The 22401-nt window shown below is 40.0% G+C and overlaps 1 protein-coding gene across 5 annotated transcripts in view; it reads right to left on the bottom strand.

Annotated features, from left to right (window-relative positions):
* Window positions 1-22401, bottom strand: part of cadps2 (Ca++-dependent secretion activator 2) — a 261245-nt gene that overhangs the window by 67381 nt on the left and 171463 nt on the right. For all 5 annotated transcript variants that reach the window (XM_042410740.1, XM_042410739.1, XM_042410743.1 and 2 more), the window contains exons 13-14: window positions 11277-11464; window positions 1091-1192 (exon numbers count right to left, since the gene is read on the bottom strand). In XM_042410740.1, coding sequence (XP_042266674.1) covers window positions 1091-1192; window positions 11277-11464 — 290 coding nt within the window. The remainder of the gene's footprint in view (window positions 1-1090; window positions 1193-11276; window positions 11465-22401) is intronic.

Consider the following 22401-nt stretch of genomic DNA (forward strand, 5'->3'; position numbering starts at 1 on the left):
CACTCAAATAAACAAACACTACATTTATCTTCAGTTGTGGAGAGATTCAACTGTTGGTGAGTTAAACTAAAAGACAAAGAATAAACCAAAGAGCGACGAGCTAATCCTCAGATAGTCTTCTTCATTTGTAAGAAAGAGTAATAATCATTAGAGGCAGTGAAGAAGAGCAGCTGTAGTTAAAATTTATAACCTTAAATGAATCTTTAGTGGCTGAAAGCTCAGCTTTAATCTAAACCAAACTGTGGAAATCCTGCTCTTGTCTGGGGGGGACATTAGCATAATCCCGGCATTGTCCCGTCCATTGTTTACCAGCATTAGCCTCTTGTTGAGGTGAGTTAGTAATGACTCCCGCTGATCGACCCCCCCCCCCCTACCACCCCCACCCACCCTGCGGCCCCTCCTCTCCTCTCTGGGGCCAGATGGAGGGCCCCTCTCAGGCGTGAAGTGTTTAAAGAGCCGGGCTTCGGGACAGTTAATGGCACAGGTCCATTCATACGAGTGTTGCTCAAGGTCTCGGGGCTGCCGCTTTCACACCGTGCTCACAATGTGTTCACACGGCGGCGGCGACGCTGAATAGCAGCACGCAGATTGCAGGGAGGTCTCTCATCAGCCTCCGTGGACGCATGTCCTGCACCTGTTGTGTGCTGCTGATGGGGCTAAAAATACCCAGACTGCCTCGGTTCATTATGATGGAGTTAAAGGAGCATACCGGTGGTTTTAGATGTGTTAGTACAAGCGTTAAATCTTTCAAATTGATAGAGGAGATTTTCTGCACACTTAGATGCAGCTTTTGCAGACCTTCATGCTATCAGTTATCTATGTAATCTATCAGACCTGTTTGTATGCTCTGATGAATGTCTGATAGACTGAAAGCTCAAAATAAAGCAGAAATCTCTTCTATCAATTAGTACAAGAAAATCTCAAAGTTGTACTTAAGTACAGCACTTGAGTGAGTGTACTTACATACTTTCCACCACTGTTTATATAAAAAGACACTTAAAACTGCTGCTGCTGCTGCTTTCATGAGAATAACTTCATAAGGAGACACATTAGAGCTGCTTTATGACTCTTATGAGAAGGTTTTTCATACCTAAAATGTGTGATCTGGTTCTCCAGCAGAGATATGAGGCCACTCCTGATGGCTTCGAACTGCTCTTTCTCCTCCGCGGTCACCGTCCCCATCCCATCAGGCCTGAGCAGACGGAAAAATCACAGAGGACACAGTTAGTGGGCTTTAATCTTTACCTCACAGCTACAGATCACAGCTACAGATCACAGCTACAGATCACAGGCTGGAGGCATCGAAGGACGGGTTTCAAATGTGTTGTTTTCCTCGCTGTAATCATTCCTCCTGTTTATACTGGATATTAAAAGATCCTTCAAATGTGCTTTCAATGGAAGTGATGGAGGCCAAAATCCACAGTGTGAAGCTTCTATTCAGCTTCATCAGTCTGAGTTAGTCATATCAAGTGGATATCTGACACATTTACAGTCTTTTTAGCATCAAATTCCCTCTTTGTGTTTCCTCGGACAGTGTTTCTCTGTTGAGCTGCAGGTGGAAGTATAGTAACAAAAAGAGGAACTTTGGCACTAAAAAGACTGTAACGTTGAAAGATATCTACTTGATTTGACTCATTTGGACGCTGAAGCTTCATATTAGCTTCAGATAAACTTTTAAATACATTTTTTGCACAGAAGGAGGACTGTGGATTTTGTCCCCCATCACTTCCATAGCTGATGGTGGGATGTTATGTTATGATGTTATGATACAACAGTCCCGTCTGAAATAACGGCCAGCATGAACATATAAAAAGCTGAACACTAACAAACATTAATTAGCCATCCTTTAACGACTCACATAGTGAATTCAGCATAATGTACATTTCCACAGCAATAATTCCTTTGGTGTAACATCAGTCATTTCCTCCACTATCTTCATGCACTGGGTCTATTTTTGCAGGACCTTGCATCTCTGAAGCGTGACATTCACTCGCGCATGTATATAAAAGGTTAACATTTATCGACAGCCGACTAAATTAATGATGCGTTTCATTTATTCCTGAGTTGTCTTCACGTACGAAACACGCAAACAGTTTTAATAGTTTGTTTCTGTCAAGCAGGAGACAGAACGCTGCTGTTTTCCTTCTGCTAATATTCATTATTCAGGAAATACAGAAATACAGAATAAAGACACACGGGGCTCGATACAGTCATTAAAACCAGTGAACAGACACAAAGTATCTGCTACCTCTATCAGTCAGAAATGAGCTGCAAGTTCACTTTCACTTTGTTGTAAAACACAAGAAAATATCAGCAAATCAACTCTCAGCAATATCGGAAACACGTCCTCTAATGAACAGAGCGAACCAAGACGGAGACACAACCAGGATCATCAAAAAGTTTTCTTGTTCCTCATGTTCCTCAATTCTTTCTACTTTTTTTTGTTCTTGCTCAGCTACAGACGTTACAACCGACACTTCCTGCAGATGATTCACATAAAAGCGTACAATGAAAGAGAGGGATTGTGTCCTTTGAAAAGCTGGAAGGATTTTAATGTCAAAGTTTTAACTGATGGTAGTTCAACAGCAATTGAAAATATATGTATTTTAATATAAAATATGATGAAATACACTAACATACTTCATCTAAGACTGTTTCAAATAAATGCCTGGTTTTATATTCAGTTTTCTCTTCCAGAATTTATATAAATATCAAACATGAACTCTGACTGTATCTTTGATATGTTGTTGACATTTCAGCACAAGTCTTCCTCTTCATCAAGACTTCCTCACTCGCAAATATTGAGACATTTCTAGAAGTGCCGACCTCTGCAGAAGCTGAAGGTCTGAAACACAGAAACATCAAACACGCAGCAGAGTTGAAGTAGGTCTGTGGGGTTTTTTTATATAAAAGCATCAAAGAGAAAAAAGACAAATAGAAAAGGAACAGAATGTGAAGCTCAGTGCTGCTTTTCTGTCTTTGGTTTTCTTTCTCACTCTGACAAATTTGACTGGCTTGTTTTCACCAAACTAACTGATCAAGCAGCCAAACTCTCCACGCTGACCTTAAAAGTCAACCAATCAAACGGAGAGAGAGCTGCTCAGGCTCCTCTTCCTCCTCCACAACTCATCCGACCGGCAGGAGAGCCGACAAAGAAAAAACTGTTAGTTGAGCGCTTCATTAATGTTTGTAAAGCTTTCATTCCCTTCTTGCCTTCGTCTGAATAGGCACTCTGGCAAAAAAGGGGAAAAAATGCAATCAGTACCCAGAGCGACCAGCCTTGACTTTCTGGGCTTTCTCTGTGCAGCTGAAAGAGAAAAGCACCCTCTCCAAACGGCACTCGCGGTCGCCGGAGGGAAGAAGCGAGGCGGTTGTCTGTTAATGAGTTCTTATAAAAGCCTTCGCTGGTTCAGCCCCTGACCGCCGAGCCTCGAGTACCAACAACTACGCCAATCTCCTCACGGCGTGTTCCTGATTCTCCAAAGTCGAAAATAAAAAAAAATAAAAAAAAGTGATGAGAAAGGAGAAGCAGCAGAGGATCTGAGTCTCCGTGGCGAAGGATTCAGGTGCGACGCAAATAGTGAAATGTCACTCGTTAACCAATTACTGTGAATTATAATTATAAAATAATACATTTATTTCATCTATGGAGGAAAGTGTCTCACTGAGAGTCTTGGACAAGTTATGAACATACAATGTATACGTAATAAATCAATAAATATTGAGATGATAAATTAAAACATATGAAATGTATGTTTATGTGGGGTTAATATGTATCATGTTATATCATGTAGGACAAAAATGCAAAGAAAAAAATTAAAACATTAAACATTAAAACAATTATATAAAATAAAATATAGTACATTGCATAAAATGTAATTACATGATAAAAACAAGAGTAAATCTAATAAAATTGCATGAAATTTAATAACAATATGAACAGAATTACGTCCAATTAGAAATAAAAAAAATACAACAAATTCAAAGAAAATATGACATGAAATAAAATGTAATGAATTTACATAAAATTGAATTACATAAAATAAAATATTGTAGACTGACGTCTCCAGCTTGCACTAACACCATATTCACTATAACGTGATATTCGCTGTGCTGTGAGGAGCAGTTTCTTCAGAGCAGGCTGGTGTTTGGAGGCTGCAGAGAAGCTTCAGGATGAAACAGGAAGAACTGGAGTATCGTGTGAGAACATCAGCGTCTCTTCAGCTCCACTCTACTCGATTCATCCTGTAATGAGAGACAGCTTTCTCTGCACAACAGCACTTGTTAGCACAACTTCTAAACCCTGTTGTTCCCCAAATCTGTCAATTCATTACCAACACCACCCCCCCCCCCCCCCTACCCCCTCCCTTCACCACACCCCCTCCACTTCCCACAATCCCTATTTAACAAGCGCCAGTTAATCCTGAGGGGAACATAAAGCGGAGTTGTTGGGAGGGGCGTGTGTGCTCACTCATGTAAAAGGCAAGAAAAGCTCGCTTTCATGTCGGAGCGGCCGAGGGCCTCGCTGCACTCAGGGCCCCCCCCGCACGGACTAATGAAGACGTGAGGACCGCGGCGGTCCGAGCGAGGTCTTCGATGGCCCGAGGCTCCGAAACCCTCAAAGTTAACGCCAGCTGTCTTGTAATCTGAGTTCCTGAAACAAATCAGCTTTCGTTTCCGTGCGCGGCTCACAGCGAGGTGGCAGAAAATAAAACTGACTGATCAGTTTTGCAGCTCTCAGAGTGGAGGTGAACTTTTACAATCTTTAGAGCAAAAATCTTTCAAGTAGGGCTCTTTTTTTTAACCAAAGGACATCACAGAGTTTAAAATTCTTAGAGATTAAGATTACAGCAGGTTAAATTTATTAGATATCTATGTTTTGGTACAACATTCACCAGTCATTTCATTAAAATGCTTGTGTATTATGAAATGTTGTTGTGGTTTGCACCTCAGGGCCACCGTACTTTGTCTGAAAAATGCAAAATGAGTCCAAGGCGACATCTTAAAATGTCTTGTTTTGTGCAACCAACAAGACAAAACTCAAACATTTTCAATTTACTTAGTCATAGAGGACAAAGAAAAGCAGCAAAGCCTCACATTTCAGCAGCTGGAAACAAGCAGTCGGTTGGCTTTTTTTTCTTGAAAACTGACTCAAATGATTAATTAATTATCAATATAGCTGCTGATAAAGTTCTAAGATCTAATCAACTACACATCAGTTAATCAATTAATTGTTTCAGCTCTAAAATTGAACTTTAACACAAGCGAAGAAGCAGCTTCAGTCTTGTATCGGTGTCGACACAGGATGCGTTCAGGGACAGTGTTGAGTGTAGGTCACCTGTGTTTAAGCAGCGCTCAGAGACCAACACACAATCAACTGTAGTTACCAGTTAAACAGAAGATAACGGACGTGAGGCCTGAAAATTAAAGAGCTGTATCGATTAAAATAAAACCGGATCTGTTTCGTCAGACATGCGTGAGACGCTTCCTGCAGACAAACTGCTGCTCATGTGCAGCATTTATAAAAAGATGTTTTTATTAGTATCACTCTGCGTCTGTCTGTATATCGGTGTACAAAGGTTACACCTTATTTACATTGAATTTTTAACCAGATTTTTCCCAGTATGCTTCACTATTAATAATCTAATGATGTCATATATATAATAATATATCAGTCAGAGGGACCAAACCACTACTTTTACTGCAATACTTTAACTACATCAAGCTCAGAATACTTATGTACTTTTACTGCAATACTTTAACTACATCAAGCTCATAATACTTATGTACTTTTACTGCAATACTTTAACTACATCAAGCTCAGAATACTTATGTACTTTAACTGCAATACTTTAACTACATCAAGCTCATAATACTTATGTACTTTAACTGCAATACTTTAACTACATCAAGCTCATAATACTTATGTACTTTTACTGCAATACTTTAACTACATCAAGCTCATAATACTTATGTACTTTTACTGCAATACTTTAACTACATCAAGCTCAGAATACTTATGTACTTTAACTGCAATACTTTAACTACATCAAGCTCATAATACTTATGTACTTTTACTGCAATACTTTAACTACATCAAGCTCATAATACTTATGTACTTTTACTGCAATACTTTAACTACATCAAGCTCATAATACTTATGTACTTGATTGTCAAGTAGTTCAAGTGCTGCTGGGAAACTCCAAAGTCCAAAAAGAGGGGAAAAAAAAGCAAACACCTGTGGTCTTCAGGTGCTGGTTTATGACACATACTCAGATTTTAATCAAATTCACCCACTTTTTTTTAATCATAACTGACAAAATATTAATTTAAAACAACATCCCCCCATGCCAGGGAATCAAATGTAAAATTACTGACTAAAGAGGTTATTTTTTTACAATCATGAAGGTTTTTTTGTCTGTTATTGAAATCTTTGGCAGAAGAAATTAACACAAAAGGACAGAAAGTCTCTTTTTAACGGGTAAAGATTGTTACTCAAATTAATTCAGAGTGCTGGAAGCTGAAATGTTTTGCTCTGATCATCACAAAAAGCTCATCAAGAGCTTTAAACAATATATGAAACTCACCCCCCCCCCTCCACCTCCCCACCCCTCCTCTCCTCTAAATGTCACTCACACCCACCACTTCCTCTGAATCGAATTACAGCAGAAAACTAAATCTGACGAGGAGCGTGTTGGCAGGAAGCCAGACGCAAAAAAAACGCACACAACACAGTGTGGTGTTTGGTTTATGTAGCTCTCTCTCTCTCTCTCTCTCTCCTCGCTACGCCATTAAATCCAGTCAGATGTGTGTTCATGCTTGGTCTCACACGGCGGAGTGGGGAGCGATGCGACAGCTTGTCGGGGTTCAGACACATTGTTGCTGTTAAATGAAGCAAGTGCGTTGGAGCCAAGGCTGCTGTCAGCGCCGCTCCCGGGGGCCGAGGGGGTGGTCGAGCGGGGGGGAGGGAGGGGGGGGAGGGGAGGGAGGGAGGGTGTGTAGACTCAGGTTTGTGTGTTTACACTCGATGTGGCTCAAGTGTAAACGATAAGTACCATATCTGCCCGCAGGATCCTCCACCAGACCCTCCGGCTGTTTGGTTCTGATGTCAGCTGACGAGAGAAGTCGTCGTCATGAGCGGCGTGTGCGTGGCAGGGTACCGGGTGTGGACGCCACTTCACCTTACGAGGATGTGGAAAGGAAGATGAGGCTGAGTGGCAGGTGATCATGTGTGTCATCTTCCTCCTCCTCCTCCCTCGTCACCTCTCTGGATACTGGAGGAGGGGGTGAAGGGAGGGGGGTAAAAGCTCCTGTCACACCCTGAGTCGGTGTGCTGCGGACGGCTCGGCGAGGGGAAGATCGGAAGTGACAGGTGAGAGGGAGGCGAGCGCTTTGGTAATGCTCCTTTAACCCTGATCTGCACCCGTCCCGTCAGACCCCTCACAGACCCTCACAGACCAGTTGTAGCTTCCTCTCCTTCCATTACGGTGCCACAGACTGCTTACTGACACAGATAAGAGGAGTAAAGCTGATGTTTTTTAGAGAGATTAATGCCTTTTTTTAAAAATAAGTAGCTGGCAGACGAGGAGCTGAAAGGATTTTTAATAAAATAAATTACAGTTGTGCAAACAAAACCATAATATACTTTGTGAGAAGGTATGTAAGCTGTGAAAAGGCTGCAGAATCAAGAAATATTTAAGCGCAGGTTTGTGCTTTAAAGAAAAATAAAAGCTACAGTATCGTGAGTCAGGTGGCGTATTTAAGTGTAGAAATTTAAACAGATTTCAGACCAGAAAAAGGTGAAAAACGTCTCCTATATGTGCCGCCTTTAACACAAACCTCAATGACAAATATCAGAAAAAAAATATTTACATCTTCAATCGAGATCCGACACGTTTCTCTCAGTCGAAACGGAGAGTTTTCTTGAGAAAAGCACAGTCTGATACAGTCTGAATATATCGCCTTGAAGTATTAGTCAAGTACTCTCCCATTGATCATTCTGCGGTGCGTCTCTTTGTCCTCTCTGCCTCCCATCACGGTTTCGTCTTTTCGAGCATCCCTCCCCGGGAAAAAAAATCTGAGTTCTGTAATTAAGTTTGTTTTTTTTTCCACCTCCGAGTCTGCCAGCCTTCAAAACCCTCTCTTTCCCATCCACACCCACTCAAGGCAGCTCCAGGAGCCCTGAATGGGCATCAATTATTCAAATTAGAGCTCCAACTGACAAAAAGCCAGTTTCAGTAATTTCTAACCCCCCCTGCCCCTCCCCACCACCCACAATTTATATCTGGCGATTAGCTGGAGAAGCTAATCATTACGCTTTCTAATTGACTAAATGAGTCGACAAAGAGAGAAAGCACAGATATCAGTAATTACCAGCCGGGGAGTCAAGCAGGGGGCTGCTGGGAGTGAAGTGGAGGACTGAACTGCTGGAGCGACGCTGACGCCAACAAGTGGCTAAAAGACACTGCTGCTGCTCATATCTGGGCAGTTTGCTGCTGATCAGCGGAGGCCTGAAGGTTACTAAAGCTGAAGTGTCCTTGAGCGAAGCACCAACTCCACTGTGGCTGCAGTGATGGAAAGTAATTAAGTACATTTACTCAAGTACTGTACTTCATTTATAATTTTGAGGTACTTGATGCTACTTTCTACATTTCAGAGGGAAATATTGTACTTTCTACTCCACTACATTTATTTGACAGCTTTAGTTACTTTTCAGATGAAGATTTGACACAATGGATAATATAACAAGCTTTTAAAATACAACACATTGTTAAAGATGAAACCAGTGGTTTCCAACCTTTTTGTCTTTTGACGTCTTACAAAAAGCAGTGTGTAGTCGGGGTCACATTTCACATGTCTATGAGTTGTTAACAGCTCCACCAAATAGTGATTTGTCCCTCTACTTTTACTGTAGTAGGATTTTTAATGCAGGACTTTGACTTGTAACGGAGTATTTTTATTGAATATTTCTTCCACCGCTGTGTGATTGTGACATTGAGTCGTCGTCATGAATACAACCAGTGCAGAGATCTTGACCTTGTGATCCACATCTGAATATTTATCTGAATGGAATATGTAATTTACAAATGAAGCCTTTGAGCATGAAACGTTATTTTAAACCTTGGAAATAATCGCTGTATATAATAGTGGTGAAAAATCCACTTACTACGTTTTTTTTTCTTCCCACAGCTTTAAACTGCTTTTACAGTCTTAGTCCACAGTTGAAACTAATCTAAATGGTAAACGGCTGCATTTACATTGAGCTTTTATCTAAAGTGCTTTACAATGTTTCTGCTGCTCATTCACACACACACACACACACTCACCAATGGCAGAAAGCTACCATACAGGGTACACAGGTGTTCAATTTGTTGCTCAAGGACACTACAACATGCAGACGGGAGGAGTCTGGGGTCAAACCACCGACTCTACCTCCTGAGCCACAGCCTAGTAAGAGATTTAAGACAACTGCATAGCATTATATTTATGTTATAAAACTAAACTGTATTGGTATTGTATTATTACTATCATATCAGTTACTGGTGATCTTCCAGATAAAGTCTGTTGAAGCCTGCAGAAATTGCACTTAAAGCCCCTTCGCTTCAACTTGATGAGATGTAGATTTGGACGGAGCTCGGCAGTCCAGACTTCACGATTACGTGCCCACAAACGGAGTCTGCAAGTGTGTGGAAGTCCGGACATTTGGATTCAGCCTGTGTGTGTGTGTGTGAGGTGTGTGTGTGTGGTGGTGGTGGTGGGGGGGGGGGGGGGCATGAAGTGGCTGAAAAAAGAGCATCTGTGCCCAGCAAAGCTACAACGAATAAATGAAAAAGGTCAAACTACAGTCTGTTCACGAGGCTGTGCTGAGATGAGTTTTTGGAGTTGTTGCTTTATATAAAGTTAGTTAGATGTTATTTATCTGGGTTTCGCAGGTTTTCAACATCTTGTGAAATCACCTCATTATTAATGTGATGCAGGTCCTGTTGAGAAAAGGTTGTTTGGGTTGAGGGACGTAAGGTAGCGACGGATCAGTATTCAATGTTGTTAGTTGTGGAAGAAAAGCAATTTAGTTTGACAGACCAGATGGAAACGCAGGATTGTTGAAATATTTGTGACAGATTTATTGGTCGCATCAATTAGTGCAACATGAAGTTCAAGTCCCCATTTCAGAGCCTCTTTGAAGGATCAGTCTGGTGATTTTCTATGTTTTTCTTCTTGTCAACAAATCTCATGTTTGGATCCAAACCAACAATGAACTGAAGTATTGCTTGATATATCTGATTCCTCCGTTGTTGTCCAAAAACTATTAAAAACATGTCAGTGAGTCACACCGCTGCACTGGGTGACATGTTTAAAGCTGCAACTAATGATTATGTTCATTTGGGATTAATCTGTTGATTATTTTCTCCATTGATCAATTAGTTGTTTAGTCTAAAAAACGTCAGAAAATGGTGAAAAATGTCGACCACTGTTTCTCAAAGCCCAAGTTGATGTCCTCAAGTGTCTTGTTTTGTTCACAACTCAAAAATATACAGTTTACTGTCATAGAGGAAGAATAACTCAAAACGATTAATCAATTATCAAAATAGTTGGCGATTAATTTAATATTTGGCAACTAATTGATTAATTGACTAATCGCTGCAGTGAAGAGTTTTGGTCACGTTAAGTTTGTTCAGAAACGGCTCCAAACACTAATAACAGCATCATGTTTTCAGTCTCTGGAGAGTAGTTCTGTGTACGGCAGACGCTACTGAGCATGTGCGGGAACGTGGTTCTGTTTACAGCTTCATTGGCTTGTTGTGCTGCAGATCACAACCTCTTGACTTTGTACTTGTATTTCTTTGAGAAATGTACAGCGTAGTACTATATCAGGCTTTAGAAACACATGTAGTACTTGTTAGTAGATCAGTTCATTGTTGGTTTGAATCCAAACATGAGATTTATTGATAGTAAGAACTTTATATATAAGATAACTTTGCCAGGTTTCCCTAAATTAGTTGACTAGTCTTCAACCAAAGAAGACACAAATGTTCTGCACCTTCTCATTCTTATTATATCTATATTTATTTATTCATATACTTTTGTGTCTCTTCTCTCCCAGTTTGAAATATACAGTTCCAGGTGTACTGTAGTGGTTACGTGGATCTCTGACTGGTTTTCCACCAGCAAACATCACAAGCTGTGATTGCTGGAAAGCCACTCAAACACGCATGTGCAGCTACTGGGAATGAAACCAGTAACGTTACCCCTGCACCTCCAACCAGAGGCTAATGTACCTGTTTCCGTGGACGTGGGAGGCGCAGAAGGCGTAGCTGTAATGTAGCAGCGTCGGGTCGACCAGCACGTTGTTCTCCGAATAATCCATCAGATCTTTCAGGTAGCTCAGGTGACGGTGGCAGCCTCGGACGCCGAACCGAGCGCAGTACTCATCCAGGACGAACACCTGACCGGGACTGAACCAACCCTGAAGACGAAACACACAAACAAACAAACAGCAGACCTGTCACACGACACGTAAACCACAAAATAAAGTATAAAGTTCTGCTGGTGACCTCTAGAGACTGCAGAGGTCATTACAGCCTCTGTATGAAAGTGCCATTTTTTTATTAGGGAACCAAACCGAGCAACTTGTGTACAGGAACACTTTAGCTTTGACCAACAGCACTGGTTTAATGTGCTGTACATGAACCCGTAACGTGTATTTCAGAACCTAAAAGAAAGGTTAAACTGGAGATTATGAATGTGTCTCCTTCATTAAGTCTACTGAACATGCAGAGATGTACGGGTCCGCTTTGAGAGCATAAAGTCAAGATTTAGATTTTTCCCACCAAAGGTTTGAGCGACTCTTCCTTCAGAATCTTGACTTTATCAGAAGTGGAAGTTTGTCCTGAGTGTGGTGCTACAGATAAAAGTCATATAGAGCAGGAATGGGATCTAAAAATATTAAGACAATAGTTATTGAGGTACGTTGCTTTGGTCCAAAGTGTGGGACAGTGTTGGAAGTGTTTTCACGGCAGACATTTTGACACGTCATAGAAGGAAAAGCACAAGATAGTTTAAATAATACGACGAATGACGGCTGATTTCCATTTACTTGCTTCAGTTGCAGAGTAAACAACTTATTTCCTTCATATTTCCATTGTTGCCAACAGAAAAGCAGCAAATTGTATCACATAAAGTCTCTAAATCAGCAAATGCCGACTTCTGTCTGTGTTGCTCGTGTGATGAATGACACAGGCGTCACATGACACAAGTCTACACAAAGCCGCCAGTGTGTTTCACTCTTGAAGCTCTGCTGCAAAGAAATTCACTTTTCTAAATAAAAATCATTAGAATAAAATGTTACACCTTAACTTACTATCAGTTGCTTATTTTGTAACAGTAGCACATACAAAACAGATAATACAACCTAAAGAGTTCAGGATAAAAGGTATTTTTTTTACTGTTTGTAAGTCTTAGAAATCTGGTTCAATATCACAAAAGACAAAATATGATTGTTTGATTTAGTCCAGGTGAAAATTATGTTCACTTTTTCATAAAAGCATGAAACTGGGCACACTTGTACAGTTTGGGGCCCTGAACATTTTCAGAAATGGAGCCATCGCAAAAACGCCTCGTGGTGGCCATGGCGACCAATTTACTTTCCGCCATAACCTAATTATGTATATTGCATCATATCTCCTAAACCAAACATGATAACACAGAAAAAGTGATGTCTACCCCAATGTTTTGATGGTCAAGGATTACAATGATACCATACACAACATCATAAACTGTTCAGGTTAACAGTTAATGGTGCATTCATTAATGCTGTGAGAAGGAAATCACAGTATAGGAATACTTAGGCTAGATTTTATATGTCTGTTGCATGCATGTGGTGTAAAGTTTTAAAAGCTTGAATGTCCAATATATGACAATTTGAACATCAATATAGCAGCAAACAAGTATTTGCTATGTAAAGATATAATGGAGTGATGGCGTCCTGAGCAGAGAATGAAGTCACGCTCCCTCTCTGTATGTGTTGTTATCTGAGCTTCTATGTTCTTTGATCAGATAGCAAGTTCAGCTGCACGTGCATGTTAGTGCATGTGAGTGATCAGTCAGTGAGTGATAGTCACATCACCTGGACTAATTGTAAACTCAAAAGAGTTTCCTGTCAGTAGAGACCAGTATCATGAGTCCAAGAATGGCAGACATTTTTATTTTAGGCATATGTCAATTTTTGGGCAAATGCACTAAAAAGGAGGTGAAAGTTAAGCATTTTTACATTTGAGAGCATGACTTTTCCCAAAGTTAACCAGAATATGCAAAAATGTTGTGCAGCTGATAGACATTTTCGTATATAGAGGTTGTTGTGGGTTAAATCTGACCTGTATACATTCATTCTTCACATTCAATAACATTTATTGAAATCACGACGGCAGTTATGTTTCCCATCATATAGTGTGATTGTGAAACAGTGTAAAACCTAAAGAATAATCTTGTTGAAGAAAATCACTCAAGTCCTTGTTCAAAGTTTGCTGTGGTGGAAGTGGTTTAATAGCATTCTGGAAATGTGGTGAGCTTACTGACCCAGAGCAGAAGGGATGGAAACACTTTATACTGTAAGATCAAACAATTGGTAACCAGTTGGGGGGGGGGCGCTGCATTCAGACAGGATCAAAAGGGTCAAATCAGCAGGGGTCAAAGGCAGGAAAGACGCACAGTCGGCATCATGTTGATCAAAGAGTTGTTCACAGACGTCACTTGATTATCAATTCTCGACCCAAATGTGTATTTTCTTCTTCACTCTGCTCCCTGAAAGCCTCTTTAAGGATTAATCACCTGTTTATTAATGACTGATGAATGAAAAATAGATTTGTAGTTCAGAAAGTTAAGACACCTACATAAATGGTAAATGGACTGTACTTGTATAGCGCCTTTCTAGTCTTCCAACCACTCAAAGCGCTTTTTACACTACGAATCACATTCACCCATTCACACACATTCATACGCTGAATGGTACAGGGGCGACCATGCAAGGTCCAAACCTGCCCATCAGAGGAGATCTAACCATTCATACACATTCACACATTGATGGAACAGCCATCAGGAGCAATTCGGGGTTAAGTATCTTGCCCAAGGACACATCTACATGCGGACTGGAGGAGCCGGGAATCGAACCGCCGATCTTGCGATTAGTGGACGACCCGCTCTACCTCCTGAGCCACAGCCCCCCCATACATACACTACTCCCTATATAATAGACAATCAAGAGTTTACTCAACAGAGAGCGCTAAATACTAATTATCACCATCATCATGTTGCGTCATCACTGACAGCTGTGAAGATGCACAACAGTCATTTTTGCATCTATAAAACGCAGCACATTGCATGATGGGAGTGTACATGCGGGGGAAAATACTTCTTTCTTCCATTGTTGATTTTTTTAGGGCAGATTTTATAAAGCAGAAACTTTACTCAGAAATAAAATGGCAGCCGGTAACGACAGCGTTCAGGACTCCTCCCTCCCTCCCTCCCAGCAGCTTCCTGCCGTTACCATGGGAGACGTAAACAGACTTGAACCAACATCAGTCACCTTTTTGCTCCACAAAACTCAATAAAAAAAAAATCCTTGATACTTTATCACAATTAAACAGAGAAGTGTAAAGGTTAACCTTTCAACTATTAATTCTCTGCTGGAGAATAAAAAAAAAAAAATAAAGCAGAAAGGTGTTGAATGACTGGAACATCCTCAGATGTTCATTAGTTCATTCATCCTGCACGTAATCACTAAATTAGGCATGAAACTTACATCGCTAATTAAGATTCCTCATGGAAGGAACATTAACAAATTAGCACCTCCACCGAGCTGACGACACACACACACACACACACACACACACACACACACACACACACACACACACACACACACACACACGCTGACAGCTTCTCCTGCCTGACAGCCGTGGCTCTCCGCCCGGCGACAGGCGACCCAGGAGACGAGACGACACGCAGAGAAACTGTTTCCTTTTTACCTTCGGAGCACTTTGTTTCTGTAACAGATGATTTTGCTGTTTGAAAGATGAAGATAACAGTTTGTCTAATAAAATGACAGCAGATATATATCGAGTCTTTATTTTAATTAAATGTGATCTTTATGTGTTAAATGTGCTGCTACTGCAGGGATGATTCATCTAAAGAACTAAAATACCAGAACTCTGTTATTCATTTCAAAGAATAAAGTGACTAATTTAGAATTATTCATAACTTAAACTGTTACTCAGAATTAATGTACTTTTATTATAAAACATGATTTCACGCTTTAATATAATAAATATGTCATTCTGGCAGGAAACACTTCAAATTTAAAGCTTGTGTATAAACAGTTTATTGGCGATGTTTTGACTAAAAAGATTTTTAGTTTTTGACACAAAGGACAGAATTTTCATAACTGTTTGATGAAGAATCTCATTATGAGCAATTGTATATTTATATTTTTTTATTTTTCCAGACTCAGTGATGCTTTAACAAATAACAACATGAAGCCTTTTCAATCTGTCACTAAAATAATTGGAAAATAAACAACTCTGTCTGAACACTGTCGCTGCCTTCTCGCCACTTATTAAACACTTTTATATCCGTCTGACTTTATTCCTCTGAGTGTAACATTCGTAAGTTGTGAGGAGGAAGTTTGAGATTGATGGTCGGATATAAAAATCTCTGAGCTTTGACAGCAGAGTGTCACGTTAAGATTCAAGGAAGATCCTGGTTTTAGTTAAACTGTGAAAAAGTTAAAATGTTCTGTCTTTAGCTTCAAGTCAGCGTTTATTTTTCCCTTCATCATCTTTCCCAAACTTTAAAAAAGACTGTTTACTCTACAGCTGCAACGATTAGTCCTTTAATCGTTTTGAGTCATTTTTTAAGGAAAAAAAAACCCAAATTCTCTGGTTCCAGCTTTTTAAATGTGAATATTTTCTGGTTTCTTTAGTCTCTATGACAGTAAACTGAATATCTTTGAGTTGTGGACAAAACAAGACATTTAAAGACGTCATCTCGGACTTTGAGAAACACTGATCAATGTTTTTCACTATTTTCTGGACCAACGAATCAATTAATCAAGAAAATAACTGACAGATTAATTGATAATGAAAATAATTGTTAGTTGCAGTCTTAGTTTACTAATCATGGTTAGTGAAAACTGTCTGAGTAAATGACTAAGATGAGATCCAGTTGCATTATGGGAAATGTAGGATCCAGAGTTTTGGGGGTAAAAGTCAAGATGTCTCAACTTCTGCTGCTTTTATTTTGATAGTTTGTTATTTTAAATACGTTTCTCACAAAGTCCCCTGACATTTTTAAAGTGCAGTGGTGGAAGAAGTACTAAAATACTTATTATATTATTATATTACTTATTATTATATATGACATCATTAGATTATTAATAGTGAAGCATCAGTGTTAGAGCAGCATGTTACTGTTGTAGCTGCTGGAGGTGGAGCTAGTTTACACTACTTTATATACAGTTAGCTAGTTTAGTCCAGTGGTTCCCAACCTAGGGGTCGGGCCCCTCCAAAGGGTCAGCAGATAAATCTGAGGGGTGGTGAGATGATTAATGGGAGAGAAAAGAAGAAAAAACAAAGTTCTGATACACAAATCTGTTTTCAGTTTTTGGACTTTTTCTCTAATCTTTGATTTTTGCTGAAATATTGGATCATTTGAACATTTATTGAAATGAAAGCATGTGAGAAGTTTAGAGGGAAAAATCACTATTTGGTGGAGCTGTTAACAACTCATAGACATGTGAAATGTGACCCCGACTACACACTGCTTTTTGTAAGACGTCAAAAGACAAAAAGGTTGGAAACCACTGGTTTCATCTTTAACAATGTGTTGTATTTTAAAAGCTTGTTATATTATCCATTGTGTCAAATCTTCATCTGAAAAGTAACTAAAGCTGTTAAATAAATGTAGTGGAGTAGAAAGTACAATATTTCCCTCTGAAATGTAGAAAGTAGCATCACATGGAAATACTCAAGTAAAGTACCTCAAACTGTACTTGAGTAAATGTACTTTCCAACGCTGTAAAATGTTAAATCATTGAGTTTTCAGTTGCCATAACCATCAAAATATTAATGATGCTTCAGATCCAAGGAGTGTATATACTGTGGATGTGTTCAATATAAATTGAATGTTTTTCTTTCTAAATGTTAAATCTTGAGACAATCAGATTCAAACTTTCCCTTTTAATCTGAAATAAAAAGATTTAATCATTAAACAAGTAAGAAATGAACTGTCGACTGGATTAATGAATCCACAGTAACACATATTTAAAATATGTGAAGCTGAAATATAAACTTCATGTTTTAAAGATAATATTTAAGAACATGAAACTAGGCAATATGATTTCCAGCATTTTATTTAGACTCTCGCTGACACTCTGCTTCCTGTCAGGGTTAACTGGACCTGGCAGATTCCTCCTCTGCAGGCCTTTTAGTGTCTCCTCCCTGCCTGCCCCCCCCCCCCCCTCCTCCTCCTCCTCCTCCTTCAGTCTTCAGTTTGTTTGTCGTTTCCTTCAGTTTCTTTCTTTCTTTTCTCTCCGTCTGTGAGCTCGAGCTATTAATATCACACCACGGAGAGAGAGAGGGGCCTGTCGACGGGCGTGAAGCGACAAGATGTTCCTCTGTGACAAACAGATGGCGAACTCCAGTCTTGGCGCTGACCGCTCAATTAGCGGCTAACGAGCCGACTGCCTCGTTAGCTCCGTCAGCCGTGGCTGCACGTCTCACCGTGTCAGAGCGCCAGCGTCCGCCGCCTCCCTCCGAGGGACTGACGCGACCCCCCAAAAAGAGAAAAGTGAAAGCAGCGTGTGGCTCCGAAGCGGCGAACACCGCAGCTTGTCGCTCGTCACCTGACCGCAGACGCCTGACAGGAAGCTGAGAGAGTCAAACGCTGAGGGTTCTTCATGTTCAACCGCAGGGGTTCGCAGACCTTCTCTGACATATGAAGCCATTTTTTTTTTTTTTTGGTCCAAAAACTGTTGTACTGATCAACCAATTAAATCATTTATCAAGCAAAAATCTCTGGTTGCAGCTTCTCCGACGTGAGGATCTGCAGCTTATATGAAAAATGTAAATTAACAGACTAATTAAAACATCTGAAGACGTCAAAATAATATGAAAAAGAAAAGCTCTATCAGGAAAAGATGAGTTACATTAAAATCCTTTATGCCTGACTAAATAAAAGCTTTTAATATAACTTCTTGCTAAAAGTGTCTGAAGAACGTTTTCTACACTTCCTGCATGTGAACCTGAATAATCACTCGGCCTCTTCATTTCATTTTTCTTGGTATCAGAAGGTGAAATTAATTGCTTCAATCAATAATGACTAATTGTAATAATTCTACAAGTTCACAAAATTAAACTATTAAATTGGTCCGTCCGCTCCAGAGCAACACAATCACCTGTTTTTTGTATCTGACGTTCGTATCGGCAGGATGACGTCGTTTGTTTATTTGTTTAGCACAATATCTTAAAATGTTGTTGAGAAGCTGTGATGTAATGTGAGTCAGCCACGAGCCAAAGAGCTGATAACTTGTTGTTAGATTAAGATTTTTTCAACGATTTCTTAACATTGTGAAGTTGGATCGTCTATCACCGCTGTGCACTTTGATCCAGATTAAAAATGTCTAAATATTAACATACAGTAATATTTCTAGATGATTGTGCAGCCTCGACAAAGGTTTGACCTCTGTGCTTCAGTGTTTCTGTTGACTAAATGTTCATCTTCTCACTGATATTATCTGACAACAGTAGAATAAATATATAACTCTACTCTCTACTCTCGCTAAAAAGTTAAAGATCCCCTCCAGACATGTTTAAAGATGTATATAAAATACTCTACTGTGAATAATAATAAATGACATCTCCTCCTTTTCCCTCATTAAAAATTCCAGAATATATAAATATGCAAATATATTTCATGTCAGATGTTTTCCAGATGTTTCCTTCTTCACTGTAAACTTCTTAATTCTTAAATGTTTTCAAGTTTCCACATCACACTAGTTGTGATGTCACATATCCGGCTCGTTAGGCCCCCGCAGCTTAAAATCAGATTTTTAATGAGCTCAGAGAAACTTTCCTCTTTCAGCAGATGAATGTGAACAAACTCTGCACATCCATCATTCTGCACAGAGAAGAAGAACACTTTAACAATCATCCTGTTCAGTAGCTTCATAGTGATGAGTTACATCCTCAGATGGTTAAAAACAATCACCGCACTAATCAGAAATACACCGTAAACACAAATATTGGTAAATCCCTGCGAACGTTTTGCTGTTTGGATTTTTCCCCCCCTCGGGGTCAACAGTTTATCTCTCTGTGTGAACACTGCAACGCAATCTGGAGCCTCCCTCGTCTTCTTCTGCACATTCCTCAAATTAGCACGAACGTAATTGATGCAGCGGGAAGCTTCAGCCTTGAAGGAGCCGCAGCTCGAACCGTGTGGATGCATACAAGCAAGTAATTATATTAGAGTCTATAATGATAGAGAGCTGTGGGAAGTTAATTTGACAGCAGGATGCTCAGACAGGTCTGATGGGAGGAGGAGAGGACATCTGCGTCCGTCTCGTCCTCTAAAAAGGTAAAGGTGGAGACGCTGAACAAAGATGTGTTTAAGATTAAAGATGAAGGCAGGAAATCAAAGTGGGTCAGAGTTACGTCACGAGAGTCCTGTGGATTAAAAGAGCGTGGAGATATAAATATTGTCCCTCAGATGTTGTCCAGTTCAGTGCTCATTCTCCATGATCCGATGAACCTTTTCTTTCTGCTTCATCAGCCAGAGGTTTAAAGGAGGAAGGAGGAGGAAGGAGGAGGGGTTGCTGGGACGACGGCAGACCGCTGATGATCTGAGTCTTCAGCTAACTCTACGGATGGCGGTTCTGGTCTGTCAGTCGGTCCAAACTGAAATATCTCAAAAACTGCCTGATATTCAGGGTTTCCAGACGATGAATCAGTCTGACGTTAACAGTTAACGCCACCCTGAGGTAAACATTCATGAGTCAGAGAGAAATATCTCGACAACTATTGGCTGGATTGTCATGGAACTTACAACATACACATAAAGGTCCTTGAGGGATGCACTGTAACCACTTCCTGTAGCACCACCAGCAGGTTTTCACTTACATTGAGCTTTATGTCAACATCTACTTGATGAATTGGCACAAATGTTGGTTCAGACATTCATGATACCCAGATGATGTATTTTAATGACTTAAATGATCCTTTTGACTTCTTCTCTAACGCTACCATGAGTTTGACTTTTTCAGTCTTTATTGAAACATCTCAACATCTATTAAATGGATTGCTGTAAAATTTGGTCCGCCCATTCACGGCCCTCAGAGGATGAACTGCGGCAATTATGAAATTAGTTCATGATCAAATACCTGTAGAGACATTACCCATCAGCCTGAGCTGCACTCTGTGTTTAGTGTTAATTGGAAAATGTTTGCATGCTAACACGCTAAGCTAAGAGTCTAAACTCCATCTATGGTCTTCTCATTAGCGCAGGTAGTCTTGCTTTTAATTTACAAAGTTTACATTATTAATTTCTAATTGACATTATGGGTGTATGTGATGTGCTGTTGTGTGCAGCTTTGTATTTTGTATTTTTTTGTTGTTTTTTTGCCTTGCACTGTTTGTTGTTGTGCTTTTGTACGGATGCAAATTAGCTTCGAGCTAACTCCGGTGCAGTGTGTCTTTAATGTTTAATAAACTGCACACCGTCCCAATCAATGAATCAAATCAAAAGACAGTGAACATGATAAACATCAACATAAAATTTGATTTGTTTTGAATATAAAATTATCACTGTTAGCACGTTAGCATGCTAATATGAGCATTTCGCTCAAATACAGGCTGCTAGCAGGGATGTAGACTGTTAGCCTTGTTAAACTTCTGCACACTGGTATCAAAGTCTTGATGTTATAGGACTGTTTTAATGTTTCTGGTCCACTGGTGGCCTCACCATACTGGCAGATTCTTTTCACTCACTTTCTTACTTTCTTATTGTAATTTTATTTAAGAAATCTGAGTTGTATCTTTTAATCAATACTGCGTTATAGCGTTGGTCATTTCAAAAAAGCCCATTTTCCCCACTATCAACACACGTTTTACCAAAAGACCATTTCAGCTGAAACTCAAAGCTCCACCAGCAGCTTCACTGGGTGGATTTAACCCTTCAATCATCAGTGGGAACCACCGCTGATCCAGTTAGCAGGACTCTGGGCCCCCAGCTACAAACCAAATTTCTGCCTAATTACTGTTGTTGTTGTTGTTGGGTTCAACTCTTTGTGAATAAAATATGACCCCATCTATGACATGAATCCAAGCCACTTCTCAACAGATGTCCCCCCCAACGCCGAGGCACTGGCCTTTTTCCTCAGAGTGTTTGGTGAAAAGGGGGCTCAGGTTGGAACACAAAGCCCTCGAGCTTTTCACAAAAGGTGGTGAGGAGAGAGGAGCTGGAAGGGGGGGGGGGGCGGTGTGAATGGATCCGGTCTAATTGCAGAGCTGTGGAAGGAGTCCTGGTGAGGCAGGTAAAGGGAAATGAAAGAAGCACAGATGTCAATTTGGTGAAACATCTCCTCGTTCTGTTGGGTTTTTAAAAGACGAGAACACAACGCGACACATGTCGGGAACGAGCTCGAGATCTGTCTCAGCTTATGTTTCAGTGGACAGATTGAGTCTTTAATGACGTCTTTATCTGTTAAACAGTTTTTCACCTTGACAAAGTATCTTGTTCTTTGTGAATTTTGCAGAGAGATTGTCAGAGAGAAAAATGGAAGATTGAATCCGATAAATATAAATAGTTTTAACGTAGGATCCATGAGAAGTGTGTACAGGAAGATAACAGCGTTGTTCTTTTATTGATTTGTTTTATTTACTCTATATGTCTACAGTGCAACCAGGGAGCTCACAGTGAAGCTGGGGGGGCCTTGATAAATCATTATACAGTTAATTAAGTTCACAACATATAGACAGCAGGAGATTTGTGTGATTTAAACGCCTCCCTGTGGAGATCACACTTCACTGAGAGTCTGCGTGGACTCGTATATTTGTAAAAGTGTAAGTGTGACTCTTCTGTGATGATGGACGAGTGATACAAATGTCAGAAATGCTCCAGAAATGCTGTAAAGAACGCTGGCGGTGTGGTGGTGTAACACGCAAAAAAGGCAGTGAAGAAGAAGAGTTAACAAACATGGATGTAAACTACATACAGCAGCTTTCAACATACTCAAAAAAATGTTCCTTTGCAAATGTTTTACGAGGAAGGAAATTAATTCATCACATCCCTGCGACATCAGGGACGCATGACATGAGTGTTTTTTTTTTGAGAAAACACTACAAGTAAAAATCTTGT

The sequence above is a fragment of the Thunnus maccoyii genome, chromosome 5 (genome assembly GCF_910596095.1).
Source record: "Thunnus maccoyii chromosome 5, fThuMac1.1, whole genome shotgun sequence".
NCBI classification, from domain to species: Eukaryota; Metazoa; Chordata; class Actinopteri; order Scombriformes; family Scombridae; genus Thunnus; species Thunnus maccoyii.